Genomic DNA, 22,619 nt, shown 5'->3' with positions numbered 1-22,619 from the left:
GAAGAGTGCACAGTGATTGGATCTTAAGAGTCGGCTGGCATAGAGCAATGTTGGAGAGAAGATGGATAATTCCTCCGTTTTGTCTTAGGGGAAAATAGCAGGTGATGCCACTGGGTAGTCATAAATAGCGATTGCCGCAGTTTCCACCAAGCCTTATTGTGTAGTTGACGTGGCCGCATTTCAGTAGCAAGCTAGCAGCATGAGTGTAGCTTATGGCAGATCAGCATAGCAGATCCCTGCATGAGATCAAAGTAAAACAACAGCATGTGATTCACGAGTGAATTCAAATCGGAGAAGAAAACAACACAAATATTTTGTCCCAATATGTAATGTCCCCAAACGACATAAAAACTCGAGGCTATATGAAGCATGGAAGTACAGCTATTAAAAGTAACTGTGAGGAAATGAAGCTCCAACAGCTGTATTACTGATATTTATAATAACACAGCATATGGATCAAAACCCTGATGACCATATATTCCTAATGTAACAAAGAAATAGTAATTCTCTGTGCAACACAGTTATACTTGCATACAACCATAACTGATGACGTTTAACAAGATCACAAAGACGGAAGAACAGACAAGAACGCTAATTGAGAAACATTAAATTAAATTACACAATAACTGACATTGAGGTTCAGCGTGAGCACCGATTTGCACAGTTTCATTGGGCCACTGTGATGTGTTCAGTAATTTCATTGGTCAGACATGATGAGATTATAATATAAATCTCCTGGCGGCATGGAGCAAATTTGTAAAAATTCATAAAAGTAGCGGTTTATAGTTCAAATATTAGTACAGCCCTTGCTTGTTTTCATTATTTTCTGTTTATATGGTTCAAGATTTTGTAAATTCTCTTCCAATGCATTGATTCATATTTTGTTGTTAGATTGTTTAATTGAGCATTTATTTATATATTTATCTATTTGTCTTAAAAAATGCTTTATATAAATAAATATTTAAATTAGATATTTTATTCATGTCATTTTCTCTTTATATTAATTTCCACTAATTACTAATTCGGCTTACTGTGAATAAACATCACAAACATGGTTGTTCGACTTCCTTACAACTATACTATTGATGTTGATGAATTTTTCTGTCTTCATATGCATATGTGGATTCATAAATCAACCTGCAGTGTTTTTGTGACTTGTTTTTCTTCAATCCACTTTTTGAGTGGATTGAAGAAATCCTGCTGTTCTGTATATGCAACTAACATTTTTTTTTGTCTAGCAATTTCCTACTATTCGTCATATAAGACAGCTTTTCCACCACCCTGTGCTTCAATACCTTTGGTACTCAAAGGCACAGCACCACTGATCTCGACTTCTCGCTTCTAACTGATGATTTCATATCCGTATGTTCCTTTGTTGTTGATTCAACTTTCTGAGATAGCAATTACACTGAAAGGCTGAGTAAATTGAGTTAGTGTTTGACATGCAAATTAGTACACAGGCTTCTGCTGTCAAAATGGATTGTTCACATTTTCAGGCTAAAAGGTGTTTAGTGCAATTGTTGATTGTTGGTGGTATTAAGAATAATGCAGTTGTTTGTGTTTTGTGTATATTGTTATTGCAAAAGGCAGTATGGAAAATGACATGGGTGGCAGAAAGCTTTATTTTTCCAATTCAACCACTTAAAGGCATTAATCAATACTTTCATCCTGCAGATTTGCTGAAGCAAGTTGGTCTCGGGAGACTAACTCCTGCCTTGGGGTGCAGGGGATTCATTCAAAAAATCCTCCCTGAAATTCTTAGCTCGTCTTTAAATCTGGCGTGTCCTAAGCTGGTTCTCCTTGACTCCACTCATTAGCTAAGCTTACTTAAATACTAATTAAAGCATGCTAGGTAAAAAAAAGAATGGAGTCACGATCTGCTAAAAAGAATTGTGCTGGAGGTAAGACAACGCTGCACCTGTGTTAAAAAGAAAATGATGGATGGATGGATGGATGGATGGATGGATGGATGGATGGATGGATGGATGGATGGATGGATGGATGGATGGATGGATGGATGGATGGATGGATGGGTAAACGGTTAGATCTGCTGGCATAGGGGATTGCTCAACCCTCACGCAAGCATGAAGAGAATATGCTATCTCCAGACGAGAGTTGAATACTATATGTCCTAAAGTCTACTTGTGTTGGTAATGCAATGTTCATGATGGATGGATTTATAGTAAGGGTGCACCTTGTCATGTTTATGGCAATGTGTTGTTTTGTCATTTTCATCAGGCGGGTGTTGCACTGTTTTGGGGCCATGTGAGAAAATAAATTCAATCAAATGTTGGTTTATTTTGGACACAAAAAATGCTTATGGGATTTGTGCAAGGGACATCCACCTCAGGCAATGTAATTTAGGTAAAGAGAATAAAAATCACTGCAGGATCCAAACTCACAGACTTCTGTAAAAGATAACTTCTGATCTAAGCCCGCAGGATCTCACACCCCTCCCGATTGTTGCAGCCTCGGCTTCATGCAGCACTTTATTCTGCCTCCTGGTGTACAACACTGATATCGGGGAGGATGGAAGACCCAAATCCCACACATATTTTCATGCCTACGTCCTTTTGAAAGTGGAGCTGGGAATGAAATACGATAAAGTGGGTTGTGCGAGCTGATGATATATATATATATATATATCTTTTTTGTGTGAATGCTATTTTTTTAAATATAAATTGAAATATCACATGTCCCTTGAAGTACCTTTAAGTACCCCCAGGGATACGCATAACTCCGTTTGAGAACCATTGGTCTTAAACCCTGCTTAATACTCAAAATTGAAATCTGAATGCTCCTTAGGATTGATTTTTTTTTCTTTTAAACTGTAAAACTTCTTGAAGCTCTGAATTCTCTCACCTGGTGAGGTGATGAAGCATGAGACCCTGAAACACTCTATTCTACTTTTCTATCTCTGCACTTATTACATTACCAATGAGATGTTGACAACAACCTTAAGATCACCGATAAAAAATCACGAAATTGTATTTGCCGCACAGGAAAAATTGAGACAGCAGGCATTTATGACGTTAAGTGAACTACAGAAAATGACGCAAACTGCTGAAAAGTAAGCGCAGAGGAGCGTCGACATCAAATAAACAGCAGGGTTGCAGGCAGAGTGTTGTCTGTGCACGTCTGAACCTCGCACATGAGGGAAAATAGCAAGACGTGAGTGAGGCTGGGATTGCGGCTGATGTCTGCTCGAGGCCCCAGCGGCTCAAAGTGTTTTCTAAATGCTCCTTAATCTCGCCATAAATGACATCTTTGCTTTCCAGTGAGAAGTGTGAAAAATGCAATATGTCTGAGCCAGTGCCTGTGGGATTGTGGTGCTTGTGTGACTAAGGAAACGGCTGTGTTGCTTCAGAGTCTGATGAGCTTAAAGTATTTTCTCACCATCTTTAGTATCATGTTTAAAACATTTTGTTACCATATGCTACACACAGTCGCTTCAAGGTGCCATTAAACGGCAGCATAAACACTGTGAGCTTTCTTAAGGTGCTGATTCAAGCCGGAGTGGTCATCTCTCAGTGAGTTTTCTCCAGTCGTCAACAGTACTTTTCACAAGCCCTTTTAAGTGGTTTGTCAATATGCTGTTTGCTGCGCTCTCGCCAGCCTCGGACTTTTCCTAAATCAATACCATCCTAAAAGAGTGCACAATGTGGTGTGGTCACTCCTCAGACTGCAAATGTGCCAAAGCCATTAAAGCACAACTCCATTACAGCACAGGAACAAAGAGGCAAGTGCATCATTGTATGCATGTGTCAACAACATACAATGACTGAAACAAGTGGCAGGTCCTAATTTGCACATTTCTGGGCTGCTTGCCCATATGAGGTCCTTTAAGAGCCATAAAGACAGTGTGAAATTAAAGCCTGCATGAACCACATAGCCTACCTGCAACTCGTAGATCCGACCCCAAAGGATATCCTCCCCTCATCTCATTATAAGCAGCCAGTGGTTAAACCCAGTGATTACAGTAGGGTGTTAAGAAAACACCAAGGGGAAATTATGCAACAGAGCTAATTCCATCAACAGTAACACAACAGAAAGACTAGAAGGTCAAGAAAAACTACGTGGCAGCTGGTTCACACTGCCAGGACTGTGGCCTGAAGATGGAGGATCATGACATTTTGGTCAAGAGTGTTTATAAAAAAAAAAAAAAAAAAACACACCAATGGAGCACCCTGGAGCTATACCACAATGCAATACCTTCACCCCTTACAAATGTCTATTATGCTATAAAGATCCAATGGATCAGACTGATGAGTTGTGTGCTGTGCACAAATAATGATGAGATATGAAGACACAATGTGATCTTTGGTGGAAAGGTTTGCCTTTATTTCTAAAATCAAGTCTTTACGTCCTATTTAATCATGTAAAATACAAATGCTTTGTGGAAAGATTCATGGTTGTTTATGCAATGATTTCAATTTTGTAGGTCTACCTGACGTCCAGCATCTCCTACCGGCTCTCTGTCCAGCGGCATCGCTTCATCAGCCCTAATTTGCCATTCAAGCAATCCAGCGCGCATGACTAGCTACATGTTGTGGTTGAGTGGGGCTGTTTCTGCTGACACTCTCAAAAGAGAATTTGAATCAGTATGTTAACAAATGCGCATTAACCATTAAATTTGTATTCTCCACAGTGTCTTACAGGAAATTAGATCTTGCTAAACATAGTGCTTTCTCCTGCTGTGCACTAGCCAATGAACCAATGAATACAAACCTAAATGATACCATGTATTGTATTTGGGTCATCTACTTAGACACTAACCAGGTAAGGATGGATCTTGTGAATTTTTCTCCCAAGCATGTGCCTCATAATTTTAGCAATATTGATACAATTTTGTCAGCACAGTCAAGGAGATTGGAAGAAACTTCTGTTATTGTGTGCAAAGAAATGAATAATTATCTTACAGCTGACTCAGTCCAATTGCAGCTTGCATGACAGAGAGGGAATAGCAAAAAAATGATGATGTACATTTCCTTGACTGGGCTAAAAGTTTAGTTTATGAACAGTTTAGGCCTGCAGATTATATTCTTTTGACCATGCATTTTAAATCCTGTTTGCCCTGCCCAGGATCTTTAGATGTATAGGGAGATATTTGTGGTGTCAGCAATTGTGTGAGTAGCTGAAAGATAGAAAATTGATGAACAGACTACATCAATGAAAGGCCAATTTCACCTCAGATTTACCATAATGGTCCCAAGATAGAAACCTGACAGTTTAGCTAAAATTACATTTATTAACTGAAGCCAGCATTGGTTTTATTTTGTAGCTTGAGTATTATCATCACTCTCAGCCATGCACCATTACAGTTGCCACAGAAACATGATGCAAAATCAGAGTTAGTGGCGACATCATGACTCATTATGATTACCCTGAAAATTCTACAAAAATGGTATCGTGTGTGGATGTCTAAAATTGGGAGCGACTCTGATCTGTGGCTGTGCCTCTCTACAAAGAGCAGGGACTTCTAAATTATCTGCTATCTTGTGCATGAATACTTTGAGTTCCAAATTAAACCAGTTGTAGGAATTTGCACTTTGCGACCAAAGACTACCGATCGTTTAGGCGAACTGGACAGAATTCCAATTTAACGTGCACTTATTAGGGGAAAGATTTGCACGATAATCTACTTGATTCCATTCCAACAAAACCAGACCACAAATTTACATTTGCCTAAAATCACTGTTGGATTTCACTCATTTATTGACATTTATTTCCAAAGGCATAATTAAAACTATACTTCAAATTACAATGGCCAATGCCCTCCCGGTATGCACATAATTTGCTTGTTTGATTTACAGCAATAATGTGACATTGTGATATTACATATAGAATAATTAATAAATATTAATTCCCACATAACTGCAACACACAGCAATATACTGAGTAGTTTAATCAAAATCTGTGCATGTCACACCTTTTGATATCTGGCACATCTGTATTGAAATGGTAAAATATTAACAGACTATGTATTTTGTTTCTTTATTTTAGCATCTTCACAGCATTGAATCACCAGTAAAAAGAAGAATCTATTAATACATCCTTATACTTTGTTACATGTATTATTATTATTATTATTATTATTATCATTATTATTATCATTATCATTCCTGGTTGGAGGGTTTCTTAAACCTTTTTGGTCCAAGACCTACATTTTTACTTAGAAATCAATGATTTAAAAAGATGAAAATAACCCCACAGGTAACAAATAAATACAAATATCTTTATGGATAAATTATGTACCGCCCTGACCATTTTTGGTCGTTACCCAATTTTGAGAAAGATTGGGTTGAAATGGGTTGGGTTCAACTAGACTATGGGACAAGTTCCTTAGTTGGACTGTCGAATGAACAAGTTTGTATCCGAGCAGGGCCAAAGTGTCGTTGCACAAATTTTGCACAGTTCTGACAATATCATGGTCCAAACGAAGCCTCCAACTCTCAGCCGTCATTCTGGAGTCTCTGGTGGTGGAGTACTTGTAATTCCAATCAAATGGAGCAAACACATTACTGTTGGTGTTTCTTGTAATCCATGTCTGCACCCTGTCCTCCAACTCTAGGCCAATAAACTGATAGATCTTGTCAGCCATGTCTTTTGGGTTAAATGCTAAATCTTCATACCTCACTAAAAGATAACGGCCCTGCAGCCAAGCTGGTCTTGCCAATCCTGCTTCTGCGGATGCCACCATGTCCTGGCAGGTGCTTGTGATCTGCGATAGGTCCACATATCGCGGTTGCCGCCCCGTAGCGTTCCATATTTTCCAAGCCCGAAACTGATCTGAAAATGCTGTGATGCGTGAGGCTAGAATTGCTCTAGGGTCCCTCACCAAGTGGATGATCTTTAGGTCCAGACGTGGATCTTCAACCAAAGTTCGCAGGTCGCTCACCTTGGGGATCCGAACTGTCTTTATGGCTACGTGGCCTTTTGACAGGCACGCCCTTGATGCCAAGGTGAGGTTCAAGTTTCCGCATTTCTTGGTACACCAACTTTCCTCAGGAGGCTCGAGTGCTGCTCCGTTCCCTCCTTCCAGACACACAGGAGGAGAACAAAGGGCATGACTAGAGCTTCTACGAAAGAAGGAATTAGTAACGTGGTCCTGAGGCTCAGGGCGGATGTAACTCTCGATAAAGTGAAGGTCACATTTGTACAAATTGAGCAGAAGGTCTCTGTACGCGCCCAGCAGGGCCCGGCGGTCCAAAGTACGACGAATCCTCCCGCTGGAATTTGTGAATGCTTGCTGGATGTGGTAGAGAGGTTCAAACATGTAAAAGATCTCAGGGTGCTGGTTGAGCAGCTGACCAGTGAAGGATGAGCCGCTGCGTGTGGTGGCAAATAGCAGGATGTGCTTCTGAGGGGATTCCATGGACATCCAACTGTCATCACACAAGGTTCTCCAATTGGATTCTTTGAGAAGGAAAGAAAACAATGTGTTTCAGGCCATATGCATGCTAAAGCAAAATTACTCTTTTTTTCCAAGTTGAATATTTGTTTTCATCAATGATACATTTTAATACTGTGTGGATTCTTGCACCTCTGAACTGTGAGGCAGACAGGCTTCCCTAATTAATTCTTTAGAAATGACTAATTGAAAGCACTTTACTACTTGCACTTAATTCGGCACTATAGACTGCTAATTAATGAACTGGGATTGGCTAGTTTAAGTGACAGTTCTATAAAAAATAATTACATGATATTATGAGCTTTTATTAAGTGAAAAATGAGCCGCTGGTGAGGTTCCTGATGCCTAATCTCTTGAGGAAACAATTTGGTTCATTTTAAAACAATTATTTTAAATTGTAAGATTTTTTTTGTTATTGTTAGTGAGTAAAAGTTAAATCACAGAAACTAGGCAGTAAAGCACAAATCATTTGAAAGAAGCTTGTCTTCTTGAGGTTATAGGGGGACTTGAAATGCTGAACGTCTATTTATAGCACAAACGGCTAACATGTAATTTCTACTGATGAGGAGTTGATTGCAAATGGGGGTGCCAGTCACAGGCACAGTACAGTAAGAGGAACAGAACTGATTTTCACAAAGGCCAAGGAGTTGAGAGATGCTCGTTAATTCATTATTGTAGTGTGCGACTAGTAAATCAGAATTAGATGTTGTCAAATTTGGATGAGCGCTATCAATGTTCATATCTTTCAGGTTACAAAAAGGTCTTAAAATCATCCATTCATTCATCCATCCATTTTCTATACTGCTTGTCCCGGCTGGGGTCGCGGGCGGGCTGGAGCCCATCCAAGCAGTCATCGGGCAGTAGGCGGGGGACACCCTGAACTGGTTGCCAGCCAATCACAGGGCACACAGACAAAAACAACCAACCGCACTCGTACCCACACCTGTACGGGCAATTTGGAGTCCTACCATGTTTTTGGGATGTGGGAGAAAACCCACGTAGGCACGGGGAGAACACGCAAACTCCACACAGGGAGGTGGAATTGAACTTGCACCCTCCTAACTGTGAGGCGGACGACTAACCGTGCCACTGTGGTCTTAAAATCACTTTCTTTTATATCAACAGTGTTAAGATTTTCCTCTGTCACTACCACAGACATGAACTTATCTGTATTATTAATGTTTGTGGTACCTCTGTGATGTCTGTTCTGACACTGGTAAACACCCTGACAGGGTCCAGACAGCGAGTCCCTCAGGGTGCGAATGGCTGTGTACTGGACCCCCAATGAGGCACACACCAGCAGCAGCACTGTCTTCCAGGAACACTCCATCCTCTTCCCCCACCCCGTTGGTGCTACATCCTTCTCACTGGTCTCACACACACACACACACACACACGCACACGCACACACAAACACACACACACGCACACACACGTCAATCAAAAATGAATCTTTATTATGCAACAATCTTTTTTTCTGTCATCAGTACAGTTAGCTGCTTGCGTCGGTCTATGATCTACTTACAAAATAGTAAATCAGGTTTAAAAATAGATCGATCTTTTACTTTTTAAAAAAAAATCATTTTTGCTTGTTCATTCATCTTCCGTCCCTTTGAAAAGTGTTGTCCCAAAGTTTTTTTTCCCGAAAGAAAGACACCGCTCCAAACAACAAGATCAGTATACGAGGCACAAAGCAGCATTTTTATGATACATTTTGCTCTCCCATTGGTAATTTAGCCTAAAATAGCAGCTCAGATAAAAGTCCAGTTGAACTGTAGCTCGTCTTTATGGATGGAAATGCTAAATGTTCTCTCACACTTTGACATAAGGGAGTAAAAGTATTTTTCAAAAACGATCTTTAAAATCGGCAACCATCCTTTTGTCCCACTCCCAGTGCACAAAATCAATAGTGGATATTCATCCGAGAGTCCTGACTCTCCATCACCCAAAGTGACGGTGCCCAGGCAACCGCAATGAAAACCACTGGTAAACGATGCATCATATCACCAATATTATTGCTTTTTTTTAATGTAGCTCTGTTTTTCAAGTCTGCTCCTTGTTCGTTTATGTATGTGTCCCTGTTGCAAATTCATTTCTGTGGGAAGTGGTCACATTGAGCTGAGGTCATCTTTTGTTCTTTCATTAATCAGAAACAGTACCATACCAAAGACAATTACTCTGAAGGTTTGAGAAAAATACAGACCTGACAACATAAGCAACTCTGAGTAGAGTTAGAGAAACCCGCAGTAATTATAAAATCAAGTCCTAAGGGGAAAATGTTTTCTTCATACATTTTGCACAGTGACAGAAATGTTTATACATGCATTTTGTATTATGTGAGCTTTCCTATTTTTTTGTATTCATTGGAGAAAAATGTAGATTTCATTTGGTCAACTTTTCCACAAATGTTAAACTGTTAATGTGGGCACAGTGTCTACAACACATTTATTTGATTATTGTTTCTAACACTGATGTATTGTAGTTGATTGGCTAGAAAACAAGTAGGAAATATTTACTTCTGCCACTTACTGCACTGCAATATTAATAGGAACAAACAATAGAACATGGGAATAGAAAGTGCTAATGTGAGCAAGTTACCCATTAGATTCCCATTGCAACGTGGAAATTCCAATCCTCCAACAACAAAACAAGAAGTACGTCCACCCTGATGAAAGCATTTGTACAAATTAATACTTTCTTGAAAGGACAAAACAACATACCTACGATACCTAATTTAGTAAATAAAACACCCAAGCTGATGTGACTCTTCACCCTATAAAATAGATGGATGGATGGATGGATGGATGGATGGATGGATGGATGGATGGATGGATGGATGGATGGATGGATGGATGGATGGATGGATGGATGGATGGATGGATGGATGGATGGATGGATGGATGGATGGATGGATGGATGGATGGATGGATGGATGGATGGATGGATGGATGGATGGATGGATGGATATTTATATATCTTGTGTAACATTGCATTACTGGCCTTAATGTAGATTTGCTACTGTTGTCATCTTTGTCTCCTAAAAAAGCAAAATGTTTGCGCTTTTTCTTGCCTACACGTGTTGCATAAGTGGCTGGCTGACCTGTGTGATTCCACAGCCACAGTTTTTTTTTTTCTTCTTTCCAGTCATGATCAAACTGCCAACTCCTCACACCCTGCTGCTCTCCAAAGAAGGAAGACAGATGCTTCAGTGATTCCGAGCATATTGATATGCAAGTCTTCTTGTTTATAAATGCCACAGCGTAGACCATGCCGTGTATCAACAGCTGGAAGGGGACAATGGTTTCGTCTTTTGTATGCCTCCAACGTGCATACATATACATACCAGAACAGTATTTGTAGAGCACCATTAAAGCAACAGCAAGCCAAACCAACCAAGTGCCAGTAGTGACGAAACACAGGTGCTGTTGCTTAGATAACATAGCAGCAAACATGTTGAACGTAATGGCATTTGTGCAAGATACACACTATGTGGAACACCACAAGGCAACAAATGAGGTCAGAGGTAGATGATGAGGGAGGGACTGAGGGATTTAGGATGCAAGTGATGAGGAAACATGAGGTGCTTAGGATTTTTCTGGTACGGAATTGCTCGACTTTAATAAGGTTCAAGGCAAAGCTTTTTATTATTACATATCAAGACCAATCTTCAGTTTTTTCTTTGGTTTTTCCAAAATTCACATGTACACAAACGCACACGTGCACACACACACATATGAATGCACTGGATAAAAATAATAATAATAATAATAATAATGATGATCATCCAGCAGCAGCACAAAATATACTGTAAAACATCTAAAAAATAAAACTATCCGGACTATTATTTTTTCTTATGTACGACAATCTTTAAGGATAGCATCCAAAATTGTTCAAAAGTAAATTACCACGGGATAGGTTCTAGAGATGAGAGACAAAGGATGCAGCGTGTCCAACACTTATTACGCTTGTAAACACACACACGCGCACACGAAGAAAATACAAACAGCTCACGAAAACTTAATCGGATTATAGTCATCCCATTTTTCGCATTTAGAGAGGTTGAACCACGTGATCTTGCACTAATAAAATACACAAAAACTGAAAACACTATTAAAAATATAATTTTGCATTTTAAAATAGTATAAATATATACCCCTGGTAAATGACGCGACGTTAAGAGTCTGCATGGACGGAACGTTGAACTTCTTGTGAGCCTTTTACACGGGCTGAAATGATTTCTAGAAGAAGAAACACATCAAAATTACAACACGCCGTGGTGTGTTAGTGAGTGCTAGAATGAACAGGAAAATAGTATAACCTCGTCACTGCCATGTGCAAAAAGTCCGATCACAGCCCCTCTAGTAATCGTTCATTCCACAGCTTAACGCGCGTGAAAGCCGTAAAAAGAAAAAAACACAAATTGTTTCCTTACCGCGAGCCTGCTTTGTTGTGCACTGGTGCTGAACACTGCTTTTCTTTTGGTTTTATGTGTGATCCTGAGGAGCGGGTGCAGGAGTTAAGGATGGAGATGCGCCATGGATAGCGACAGCGGAAGGCTGAGTGAGAAAGAGGAGGAGGAGGAGGAGGAAGAAGAGGAGGAGGGAGGTGGGGGCAAGTGAGTACACAGGCTTCAACCAGAGTTTCCAGATTGGATGCAAGATTATATTGTCGAGCTTCATCCTGCACCTTTCATACTGTGAATGGTGCTGTAATAGCTACATGCTGGCCGGATAAGTCCGAATTGATTTAGATTTGTTTTTACCACAATGGTAAACTTCAAATGTGTGCTTTTCTCTAAGTGTAAGACATTGCTCATATCCTGGAAGTAGCTTTCACCATCCGTTTTCATCATCATCATCGTCGTCGTCACTTTGTACTATGAAAATTTGCATCATCAATGCATCAATCTGTCACTGTAAATGGTCTTGGCGGGGATTCACATCGAAAAGCAAATAAAGCTAACACCCAAACAAATAAACGAACAAACAAACACACACACACACACACACACACTGACTGACACCTTTGTCATCTCTCATTCCAGTGAGCATGGTTGCTATCATCACGTGTGATGCCGACTTCAGTGTAAAAAGCACTATGTGCAATATTGTGGCTCCTGGGGGTCATTGTGGGTTCAAATTCAGCCAGTGACAGCTTCATCGGTCCTTGAAGGTGAATTTGCGAATGGGAGGAAGTCTGCTTGTCTTTACAGACGGATATCCTGCTGCGATTCAGTCTCACTAAACGTCTTCACTGAACAAAACTTGTTTTGAATAATAGATGTCTTTGGATTCTGTTCTTGATCAATTATTTTAGGGAATAAATATGGTTTTTCTATCCAATAGTGGCCATGGGTGTTCATTTACTTCTCGGCAGAAAGGAGGTGTTTTAGACTCCAAGGTGGACCATGTCTTTCACCAAAAGTCAATTTCAATATAGGCCAAAGCTCACCCATGACCCCAATAAGGACTATCACAATAGAAAATGGATTGATAGATTATTATTTGCATAGATCAATATTTGAGGTGTCCTATGACGTCTACTCAGGTTTGGACTCGCTTCACAGCTCTATGACAATGTGTTTTATTTGTCGTATGTTTAATTTTATTTGAATACGTTCAAATATACTCGCAAGTACGTTCAATTGGAAATACTCACGAGAACGTTTGAATGAATTTGTCAGTCCGGAATTGTTTTACTCCATATTAGCAGTTTGACACTTTGTGTTACTTGAAAATGGAACAGAATAAGAGAGAAAGATGTTTGTGGAGGCAGCAGATTGAGCAGGCAAGCCAGAGGTGGTGCAGCAAAGTATGTGTTGACTTGGTCTGTTGTTTTGTTTTTTCACATTTCCTCAGAATTGAGCGATTGCATAGTTTTCTCGTCTCCTTGGGTTCAACAACTATAACTACCACATTTTTTCCTTGATTTTTTTTCTTTCAGTGTCTCTTAAAGCCAGGCAGTTGCCGTTTGAAACGACTTCAGTTTTGTCTCATGTCATGTCAAGTGTTTTTTTTTTTTCTTTTTTAATTAAACAACCGAATGAAGATCCTCTGTGACTGGTGATTCTATCATTTTTGCCAGAGGTTGTATTTGTCTAGTTGGAACTTTTCGACCTTGCACATCAGTTCAAGGGCCAATATAATTAAATGTAATTTCAGCAAAATCTGTGATTTCAGAAGTACCAAATTGAAAGCCTTAGTTTTAAAAATATTGGTGAGCCCTGGTTTAGAGTAAATTATAATTAAACTTACCAAGTGCCACTATTATCTTCGAGTAGAGGGATATATTTTTTTATGTTAACTTTCTCCTGTTTCTGCAGAAGTGTTTTTTTTACATACAGTATGCCTCCAATGGCTTTGAAACACAGCCATAAAAAAACAACACACCCCCAAAAAAGAAAAAATGCATGCCCTTCCAACAGAAGTTCCATTGCCATGTATGTATGCATTTCTTTAGCCAGACGGGCAGCTAAAAGGTTAAACTATTCCAGCATGCACAAAGGACAGAAAGCTGCCAAGACCACATAACAAGTGATACAAGAGCCTCCTGTGCTCGACGCCTCTCAGTGTTGATCCATTGCTTTACTAGCTTCAAATCCCCAGTTCTGAGAAACTGAACGCCCCCTCATCTTCTGGGTAGCATTTGTATAGGCTAAAGTATTTTTCTCCCTGTAGTGAACAAACAGAATCATTCAACATGTTCCCCATATTTCCGGGAAACATACATTTTGTTTGGACTGTCTCTTTTTGTGCCTTTAAACCTTCACCAAGAATAATCTGACCTGACCTCTACATCCGTGCTTGATTGGCATCTCTCTCTCTCTCTCTCTCTCTCTCTCTCTCTCTCTCTCTCTCTCTCTCTCTCTCTCTCTCTCTCTCTCTCTCTCTCTCACTGTTTCTCTCCCTCTGCCTGTCTGTCTGTTTTCTCGGTCTCTGTCTATCTGTCTGTGCCTTTCTATCTCTCTAGGTCTGCATACCTTTGTCGTCGTCTCTCTCTATTTCTTTTTGTCTCTCTCCCTTTCTCTCTCTCTTGCGCTTTTTTTTACTTTTGCAATTTAGACTGATTATTACTCAGCCTGCGTGTCAAGAGGACAATCAGGTCTCCAAAACAGTCCCTTTATTCAAGAGCTCCCTCACTATAAATGCAATAAGCAAGTGAAAAGAAAATCTCATTCCACCCACCTTGTGTGCCGGCTGAGACAGCTAAATTTATTTCAGCAAACAAACTGCACAGTGCATAACTAGATTCTATTACTCTATTATTGACTCCTGTTGCTGCCCATGAGTATTCTTCTTGCGCTTCGCGAGAAACTCAAATTTGAAATGAGTATTATTATAACTGAAATAAGGCGACGCGGTGGAGCACTGGTTAGCATGTTTGCCTCACAGTTCAGAGGGTGTGATTTTGATTCCACCTCTGGCCCTCCCTGTGTGGAGTTTGCATGTTCTCCCCGTGCCTGCATGGGTTTTCTACGGGTACTCCAGTCTCCTCCCACGTTCCAAAAACATGCATGCTAGACCTATTGAACACTCCAAATTGCCCGTTGGTTTGATTGTGAGTGGTTTGTCTATTTGTGCTCTGTGATTAGCTGGACAAATATAGGGCAAATATAGATAAACAGCTATTCAAACGGAGGCACACTTGCTCACCACCTGAGCACCAGTCTGCTAACAACCAAAGCTGGTGTGTGCTACAAAAATTTCAGTTCAGTAATGTTTGACAAAATTCAACAAGTGGTATCAAGCGATCCACTGAAATCCCAAGAGCCCGTCCTGTTGAGGGAGTTATGTTTTTGGAAGTCTATCCACATAATTTATTTCTATCTGCCAACTTTTGTGAATATGATAAACAACTAGGGACCATGTCTGTTCCTCAAGGTAAAGTCTTGCATTAGACTAATTGACGATTGGGCAACAATGTAAGGGTCACAGAGCCACGAAACAGGTACAGGTTTGTACTACCTGTAAAAGCCTACTTATGTAAGAGTACTAATAAAAGCTCCACCCAAATTATTATACACGGCTACAGTGATGTTGTTTCCAACTGTGTGTCAAAGACAATTATCAGAGGGAACATCACAAGTTAGCTCTCACCCAGTATTTGCCCAGGCACCTTGTCAGCCAGGACTGAAAGGTTAGCTCAGCTTCTCTTATTACATTTGGGCAGGACTTGGTGCAATTGACTGCATCACACCTGGCAGAAGGGAGTTTCACAGTTTGATATATGGGTGGAAGAACTTGATCTGCTAGACTTGAATGGAGTGGGCGACCAGGAAGTCCACACCAGCAATCTGTGTGATTGAGTAAGAATGACTGATTTCTTTTAAATAAGAAGATGTCTAAATCTATACAGCGTGTAGAAGTTATACCCTGTATATTTTTTAAATTTGTTCAATCTTCTGTGACAAAATGACACACTACAGTGGCAATCGAATGTAAGAAGTTGTGTTAGGAATAAATTATTCATATCCCCAATGCAATCGTTTGCATCATTTGCAAAAAGTATCCTGGCAACATCTAGGGCAGGGGTGTTTAACTCGTTTTAGCACAGGCTGCATCATAGTTATGGTGTCCTTCAGAGCGTCACTATGACTGCCAAAATCATAAAATTGTATAATTAAGTCCCTATATTCTTAGGTATGCACAATTACCCATGCATTTGCCAGAAAAAAAATTAAATGACCTTGTATCCCAAAATCAACCAATGAACTGAAGAAAAAAACAGACATAAAAAAAAAACTTAAATCTGAATTTTCCCATGTTATTATGGAAGATTATTTTTCAATGTAGCCCCCCTTTCCGTTTTCCTTCCTTAACTGAAGTTAATGATCAATAAATCATTGTGTTTTTTCAATGTATTTATGTCTTTATAGCAGTATGTTTTTATTTATTGCCATTCATCTATCCATCCATTCATTATCCACCGCTTCTGGCGGTTCGGGTTGCGGAGGCAGCAGCTTTAGCAGGGAAGCCCAGACTTCCCTCTCGCCAGCCACTTCTTCGACCTCCCAAGACATAGTCTCTTCAGCGTGTCCTGGGTCGTCCCCATCTGGCACCTCAGCAGCTCGACTCCGAGTCCCTCACGGATGACCGATCTTCTCACTTCGAATTTCCACTGTATTGAAATTCTGCATGTCAGAAGGGTTTAAGCTTTGACTAAACACATAATAAAGGGCTTCTAGTTGCAATCACATTAAACTTGTCATACTGATGATTGTGCTGATGGGTCAAAACATTACCTAGTTCCGGACAAAATCCTCAACAGTCCTAATCCTAAAACATTTGCAACTTTTCCTCGCACTGACTTTAAGAAATGTTTTTTCTTATATTTTGTTATATTTAATTTAAGTCTGTCCTCATGCCACATCTCTAATTGCATAAAGTTCTATCAAATAGTAATTGTATTGGCTAAGCAGTAAACAGTTTGAGTTAGCTTTCTGCTAGCAATTAAGTTTAATGACCTTCTGTATTCATGCAGTACAGGTTTCTCAATGCGGTTTAAAATGACTTAACAGTAGCTAAATCCTCCCTCATTCAAAGTTCAAAAGTCCAAACAGTACTTGAAAGAGATAATTAGGTAGCACAACCTTCCTCACCGAACCTGTTGAAAGCTCGCTTTGCTACCCAGAAGAGAGAGAATATTTCTAGTTAAAGCCTCGGCTAATATTTGCTTTACGGCTTATCCTTGTCAACATGCAAAGATAAAATGGAGGATGTTTTCCCATAAATAGTCTCATTGCACAAGGGGGCACGAGTTATCCAATCTGACGAGACTGTGTATCACAACATCTCAAGCTCATCCTCACTGGTGTCTGGCCTCCAGACCGTAAATCAAATCTTCGTAAAGCCTTTGAAACCTCCGGGGGAAGTCAGTTTTATTGAGCCCATTTGATTGGTCCTGGTCTCGCTTGGTTTGGCCCTGTGAAAATCAAAGCCATAAATTTTGGTGTTGCTACAATCTAACCAAACACCTTCACACGTCTGGCTTGTGAACAAACCGATATTAAGGAAGAAAAGCCCCGAGCGGCTCATCTCCCTTCTGCCTGTCTGTATATTGTAGGGTTTGTTGGGGGGACTTGAAGTCTCCGTTCTGCCATGGCTCCCCCACCCCCTCTGCACTTCTGCAGTAAAAAAACAGTCCATCAGACGAACTCTTTGATGCAAAAGTGGTGCCATTAGCTTGACGCATATGCTCTCTCTGTGGTGATACAGCAATTCGCTCACCTCCTTCCCTCTTGTTGTTTTTCACACCAACGTGTTGAGGTTTGTGGACATCACGGAAGAATCGTTCCCACAAATTAGGGCAAATTTAGACTCTCTCAGCTCTCTTTATGAAACATCGAGAAACACTCAACGGATTTGATCTCAAGTAACATGGTGATGGCAGAGGTGGCTCCTATTTGAGAAAGACTGCAGTGGATGATCTCCAAATGTCACCCTTTAAAACTATGTTGGCCTGTAATATCTCTAACTCTTTGGTTATTCATATAGGGACATTCTATGCAGGTACATGCAGCTCCTGAATTGTGAAAATTAGGTAATATACATAGAATAAAAGTTTTAAAAAAATATGACACCAACTATTCTTTCGATTATATCATCTGGGTACATGTTGTGAATGAAGATTACAAATGAGCAGTGTGGTGGCATAGTTCAGGTGGTAGAGAGGCCACCTCTCAACCAGGAGGTTGGAGGTCAATGTTGAAGTATCCTTAAGCAAGACATTGAACCCCTGGTTGTTACTAATGCTGCCTCATCAGGAGATGAACAAGGAGACGGAGTTAAAGCACTCTGAGTACTTTGAAAAGCTCTTGACAAGTGAAAGACCCTTTAGCTATGGCAGTGAAGCAAGTACACACTTTGCTGAACAAAATCAGTATTGATAACATCCTTCTGCCATTACCATTGTGACTGTGACATACTCGCTCGTATATGTCCAAGCTATCACTTATTGCATATGTGCACCTCATTTCCGTAAATCCGTACGCAGAAACAAATACAAAAAGAAATTAGGTGAGGACAGTATTTCTGTAATATTTTCCGACCACAGTGACTAATGCTTAGGATTTGTTTATAAGCCAGGTGCCTCTGACATAACTCCCCCATTCTTTTTTGATGAATAACCTTTTAAAAGCTGTTAGCATACCAATGAAAGGAAAAGTGAAAAGCATTATCATTGCTTTAAGCAACCTTCAGCTACCTGGCATTGACAAGTAGTTCTGCTGCCCACAGACACGTATTGATGGCCATGACTGTCAGTTAATTATTGTATTTACTGGAGGGAATCATTCAATCACATGTGTTTGAGTCAAGACGTGGTCACCGATAGTAAATGTGAATGTGTCTGTAGACATGTACACCACTTTCATTTATTAACCATGTTGATGACATATTTCTATTTTTAAATATATATATATTTATTTTGATGTTGGTTTGATTTCTGTTTGCTTTTTCTAACTATATTAATTGTTTGTTATCTTTAATAGGAGGGGAATGAGCCGGTGGAAGGGTGGAACACTGGTTAGCTTCGGCCTTCTTTGCATGTTTTCCCAAAGGCTGCATGGGCTTCCTTCTTGTGCTCCGGTTTACTCCCACATTCCAAATACATGCATGATAGGCCAATTGAACAGTTCAAATTTTCCGTAGGTGTGATTATGAATGATTGTTTGTGTGTGCCCTGCCAGTTCAGGGTATACATCCTCATGAGGGTCGTGGATCTGCTAGAGGCTATCCCAGTAGTCTTTAGGCGGAAGACATTAATAACAATTTATTATTTTTACTTTAACACAATTAAACCAATGTTTTCTGCCCTCCTCTGTGATGTCATGTTGGTCTAAACATAGCAATTAAGCCAACACTGTTTCTTCTTCTGGAAAAGTATTTTGTATTGAGCATTAATAAATAAAATTAAATTACATGTTGGTTAAATCATTAAACCAACAAGCAAATATCTTGCTTCACAAGACATGTGTGCATGAACGTTCAAATACATATCATCACCATCTTAAAACAATTGTCCATCCTTAATTAAATAAAGCCTTTAATTTTACCCCTGAAGTGAAAATAATAATAAATATGAGTTCACACTTAATAATTAAGTTAATAATAATTTAGTTGTAATTGACACGAAAGACATAAAATGCCTTCAAAGACCTATCGACCGCACCCAAAAGCTAGTTTTCCAAGACTGCCAGCCAAGCAGAAGAATGCAATTGCACCAGGTTTGTTCCATGCTGAAGAAAAAAAAAAATGAAAAAAATAAATACCATACAGACTGTTAAAATTATGTCTGGATCATTTGTACGTTGAACATTTGTTATAAATGAAAAAGCAGATATAGAGCTGTAACTGAATGTTGCAATAAAAATCAGTCAGTAATTTAGCATTTGCGTCACACTGCCAGCTTCTACATCTGATCATTTTAAAAATTACACAACCGTGAAGTTCAAATGCAGCACGATGCAACAAATTTCAAGCTTATGGACTGGCTGTGTTTGTGTGACATACTAGGACAAAGGAGGTCATTCATTTATAAAACCAAGTTTATAGTATACATCAACTATATGCAATGAGGCCCCTTGGAACGAGTGTGGAAATATAGTGACCCTCTCCATTATCGAAAGAGTCCAACCCTGGCATATAGTGAGCATCCAGATGTTCAAAACTTTTGAGAACCACTGCCACACACATAGAATTGATACAAAGTTCAAATGTATAACATATACAATTCTTCATGTGCAGAATCATATTAACTTTGTCAAAAATATTCAGTAAATTCCATAAACATATTGTGTTCATTGTCTAAAGACATCTTACTGTACCTGGCAGAATCACTTTAGTGTCTTGTGGGACTTCACTGGCCTGCCCTGGCACTTTTCAAATAACCTGCTGCCGGTTTATGACTCCTTCATGGGATGAACCCCGCTTCATAAAATAAACAGAAAGGAAGATACACGCACGCACGCGCGCACACACATACACATGCACGCACGCACGCACTCCCCCTACACACACAGAACTTTTTTTCTCTCTAATAAATAAATAAATAAATAAATAAATAAATAAATGGACGGACTGGCTGGCTGGCTGGCTGGCTGGCTGGCTGGCGGATGGGCAGAATGAATGAATGAATGAATGAATGAATGAATGAATGAATAAATAAATAAATAAATAAATAAATAAATAAATAAATAAACGTGGTCTCTGTTGTAGCCAACTGACTCACCAGTGTATCTGTGTCAGTTTGATTGTGAGTTCAATGATATACTACCGTATTTTCCGGACTATAAGTCGCTCCGGAGTATAAGTCGCACCAGCCATAAAATGCCCCAAAAAGTGAAAAAAACATATATAAGTCGCTCCGGAGTATAAGTCGCATTTTGGGGGGCAATTTATTCGACAAAATCCCACACCAAAAACAGTCATGAACGAGCAACAACAGGCTAAACAATAGCAACAACAGGCTAAACGATAGGTATGCTAACGTGACAAATACAAACAAAGAGCTGAGAACGGGCCTGACGTAACATATAGAGTGATTAAGGACAACTATTACATGAATAACATGTTTATAAAACCATCGGTGTCACTCCAATTCATTAAATAGCAACAACAGGCTAAACGATAGGTATGCTAACGTGACAAACACAAACAAAGAGCTGAGAACGGGCCAAATAATAATAAATAATAATAATAAATATAAGAGGAGCAAAAATAGAGCAAGTGTACATACAGCAGACAGTGGACTTGGATATGGTGCTTTAAAGTGTTAATTGCTTTATTTGATGTTTTCTCTATTTTTTATGTTTTGAATATGTTCAAGATAAAGATATAAAAGCATGTGAAGTGATCAACTATACTAAAAATAACATGGGAAGTGGTCAACTATACTTGTAAGTAAGTGATGTCTTAATGCTCAAGTAAAAATTTGTGAAATAAAACATATATAAGTCGCTCCTGACTATAAGTCGCCCCCCCACCCAAACTATGAAAAAAAGCGCGACTTATAGTCCGGAAATTACGGTATATAGCTTCGAAATAAGGGTTCCATTCTCAGTCAAATCCCAAATGTTGATCTCTTTCACAAAGTCATCCATCTAGCTATAGGTAGCCATTACACTTTTACAGAAATTGTAAATTCGGCTGTAAATGCTCTTTATGAAAAACACAGATTAGTATGTCGTATATTACCTTAATATATGTCTCGCCAACCAACACAGATTTATGTACTACACACAAAAATCTTTATAGCAGCTATCTGACTCCCTAGATAACCGCCACAGGCTCTTTTTTAACTCAAGGCTGCCAAGCAATTGAAGGGTTTTTTGTTGCCCCGACACATCAAGGCAAGGCAAGGCAAGGCAATAATTATACGGCACATTACATTCAGGAATTAACTGTGGTGAAGCACAAGGTAACCCAATGTGCTTCACATAGGTTCAGAATAACATTTATAATACAACATTTGAAGACAAACAAATTTGAAAGATTAAAAAACAGAAGCAGGATTCCTTCTCTTTTATTGATATTATTTCCTAGGACTTTACGTGTAGTATATATACGTATATATATATATATATATATATATATATATATATATATGTATATAAAATTTTATTTTATATATACAAAATAAAATTTTTGTCTGACTGCCAATTTAATTGTGAATACACCACTATGTTTGGCTCATAATGTTGTAAATTTGAATATTAGCGCCTCACCAGGCATGATCACTGCATCATCAGAAATGTGAAAATACTCACACACATCATTGAGCAATATTAACTTTAATGTCAAATTTCATGTGCATATATTCTCCAGACAGATTAAGTATTCCACTAATACATATGTAGTGATGAATACTAAATGGTGCAAACATGCCTAGCTAATTGATGACACTTTGAAATCAAGTGTACCCAAAAAGCTTTTCAGACGCTATAATACGTAGTGTCCCTTTTCTCTCTTTGTGGTGTGTAAGTGCCTTCTTTCTGAAAAGGTTATATTTAATCACACTGAACCCATCGACAAAAAGAAGTCTAACCGGTTTCTTACAAGTCATTAGGCCTTGGATAAGTATCATTATACTGTTAGGTGTTTACGGCACATACCTTTTTTAGCATAGTAGAGTGCAGTATGACCTTTAAATGTTTTTATTCCAATTTTTCGTTTTGAAAATTTGAATATGTTGTATGTAATCGTGGTGATGG

General features: G+C 39.2%; 1 protein-coding gene and 1 long non-coding RNA gene across 3 annotated transcripts; one reads left to right on the top strand and one right to left on the bottom strand.

Annotated features, from left to right (window-relative positions):
• Window positions 1-5,697: 5,697 nt before the first annotated feature.
• Window positions 5,698-11,966, bottom strand: si:ch73-62b13.1 (Carbohydrate sulfotransferase 1-like). Of its 2 annotated transcripts, XM_049724339.2 has the most exons (4): window positions 11,844-11,897; window positions 11,565-11,649; window positions 8,603-8,778; window positions 5,698-7,416 (listed from the first exon to the last, which is right to left on the bottom strand). In XM_049724339.2, exons 3-4 carry the CDS (start codon window positions 8,739-8,741, stop codon window positions 6,248-6,250), a joined length of 1,308 nt encoding a protein of 435 aa, XP_049580296.1. In that variant the 5' UTR covers window positions 8,742-8,778; window positions 11,565-11,649; window positions 11,844-11,897; the 3' UTR covers window positions 5,698-6,247. The 2 variants fall into 2 exon arrangements, with proteins under 2 accessions (XP_049580296.1, XP_049580298.1); XM_049724341.1 differs by lacking the exon at window positions 11,565-11,649 and having other exon boundaries at window positions 11,844-11,966.
• On the top strand, window positions 8,822-13,416 carry LOC125971260 (uncharacterized). The gene is made up of 3 exons (XR_007482375.2): window positions 8,822-9,397; window positions 10,556-12,026; window positions 12,456-13,416. It is a non-coding gene; the product is annotated as an uncharacterized lncRNA (long non-coding RNA).
• Window positions 13,417-22,619: the final 9,203 nt, after the last annotated feature.

The sequence above is a fragment of the Syngnathus scovelli genome, chromosome 6, assembly GCF_024217435.2.
Source record: "Syngnathus scovelli strain Florida chromosome 6, RoL_Ssco_1.2, whole genome shotgun sequence".
NCBI classification, from domain to species: Eukaryota; Metazoa; Chordata; class Actinopteri; order Syngnathiformes; family Syngnathidae; genus Syngnathus; species Syngnathus scovelli.
Note: the sequence above shows the minus strand (reverse complement) of the source record. Positions and strands in the feature narration are given on the sequence as shown.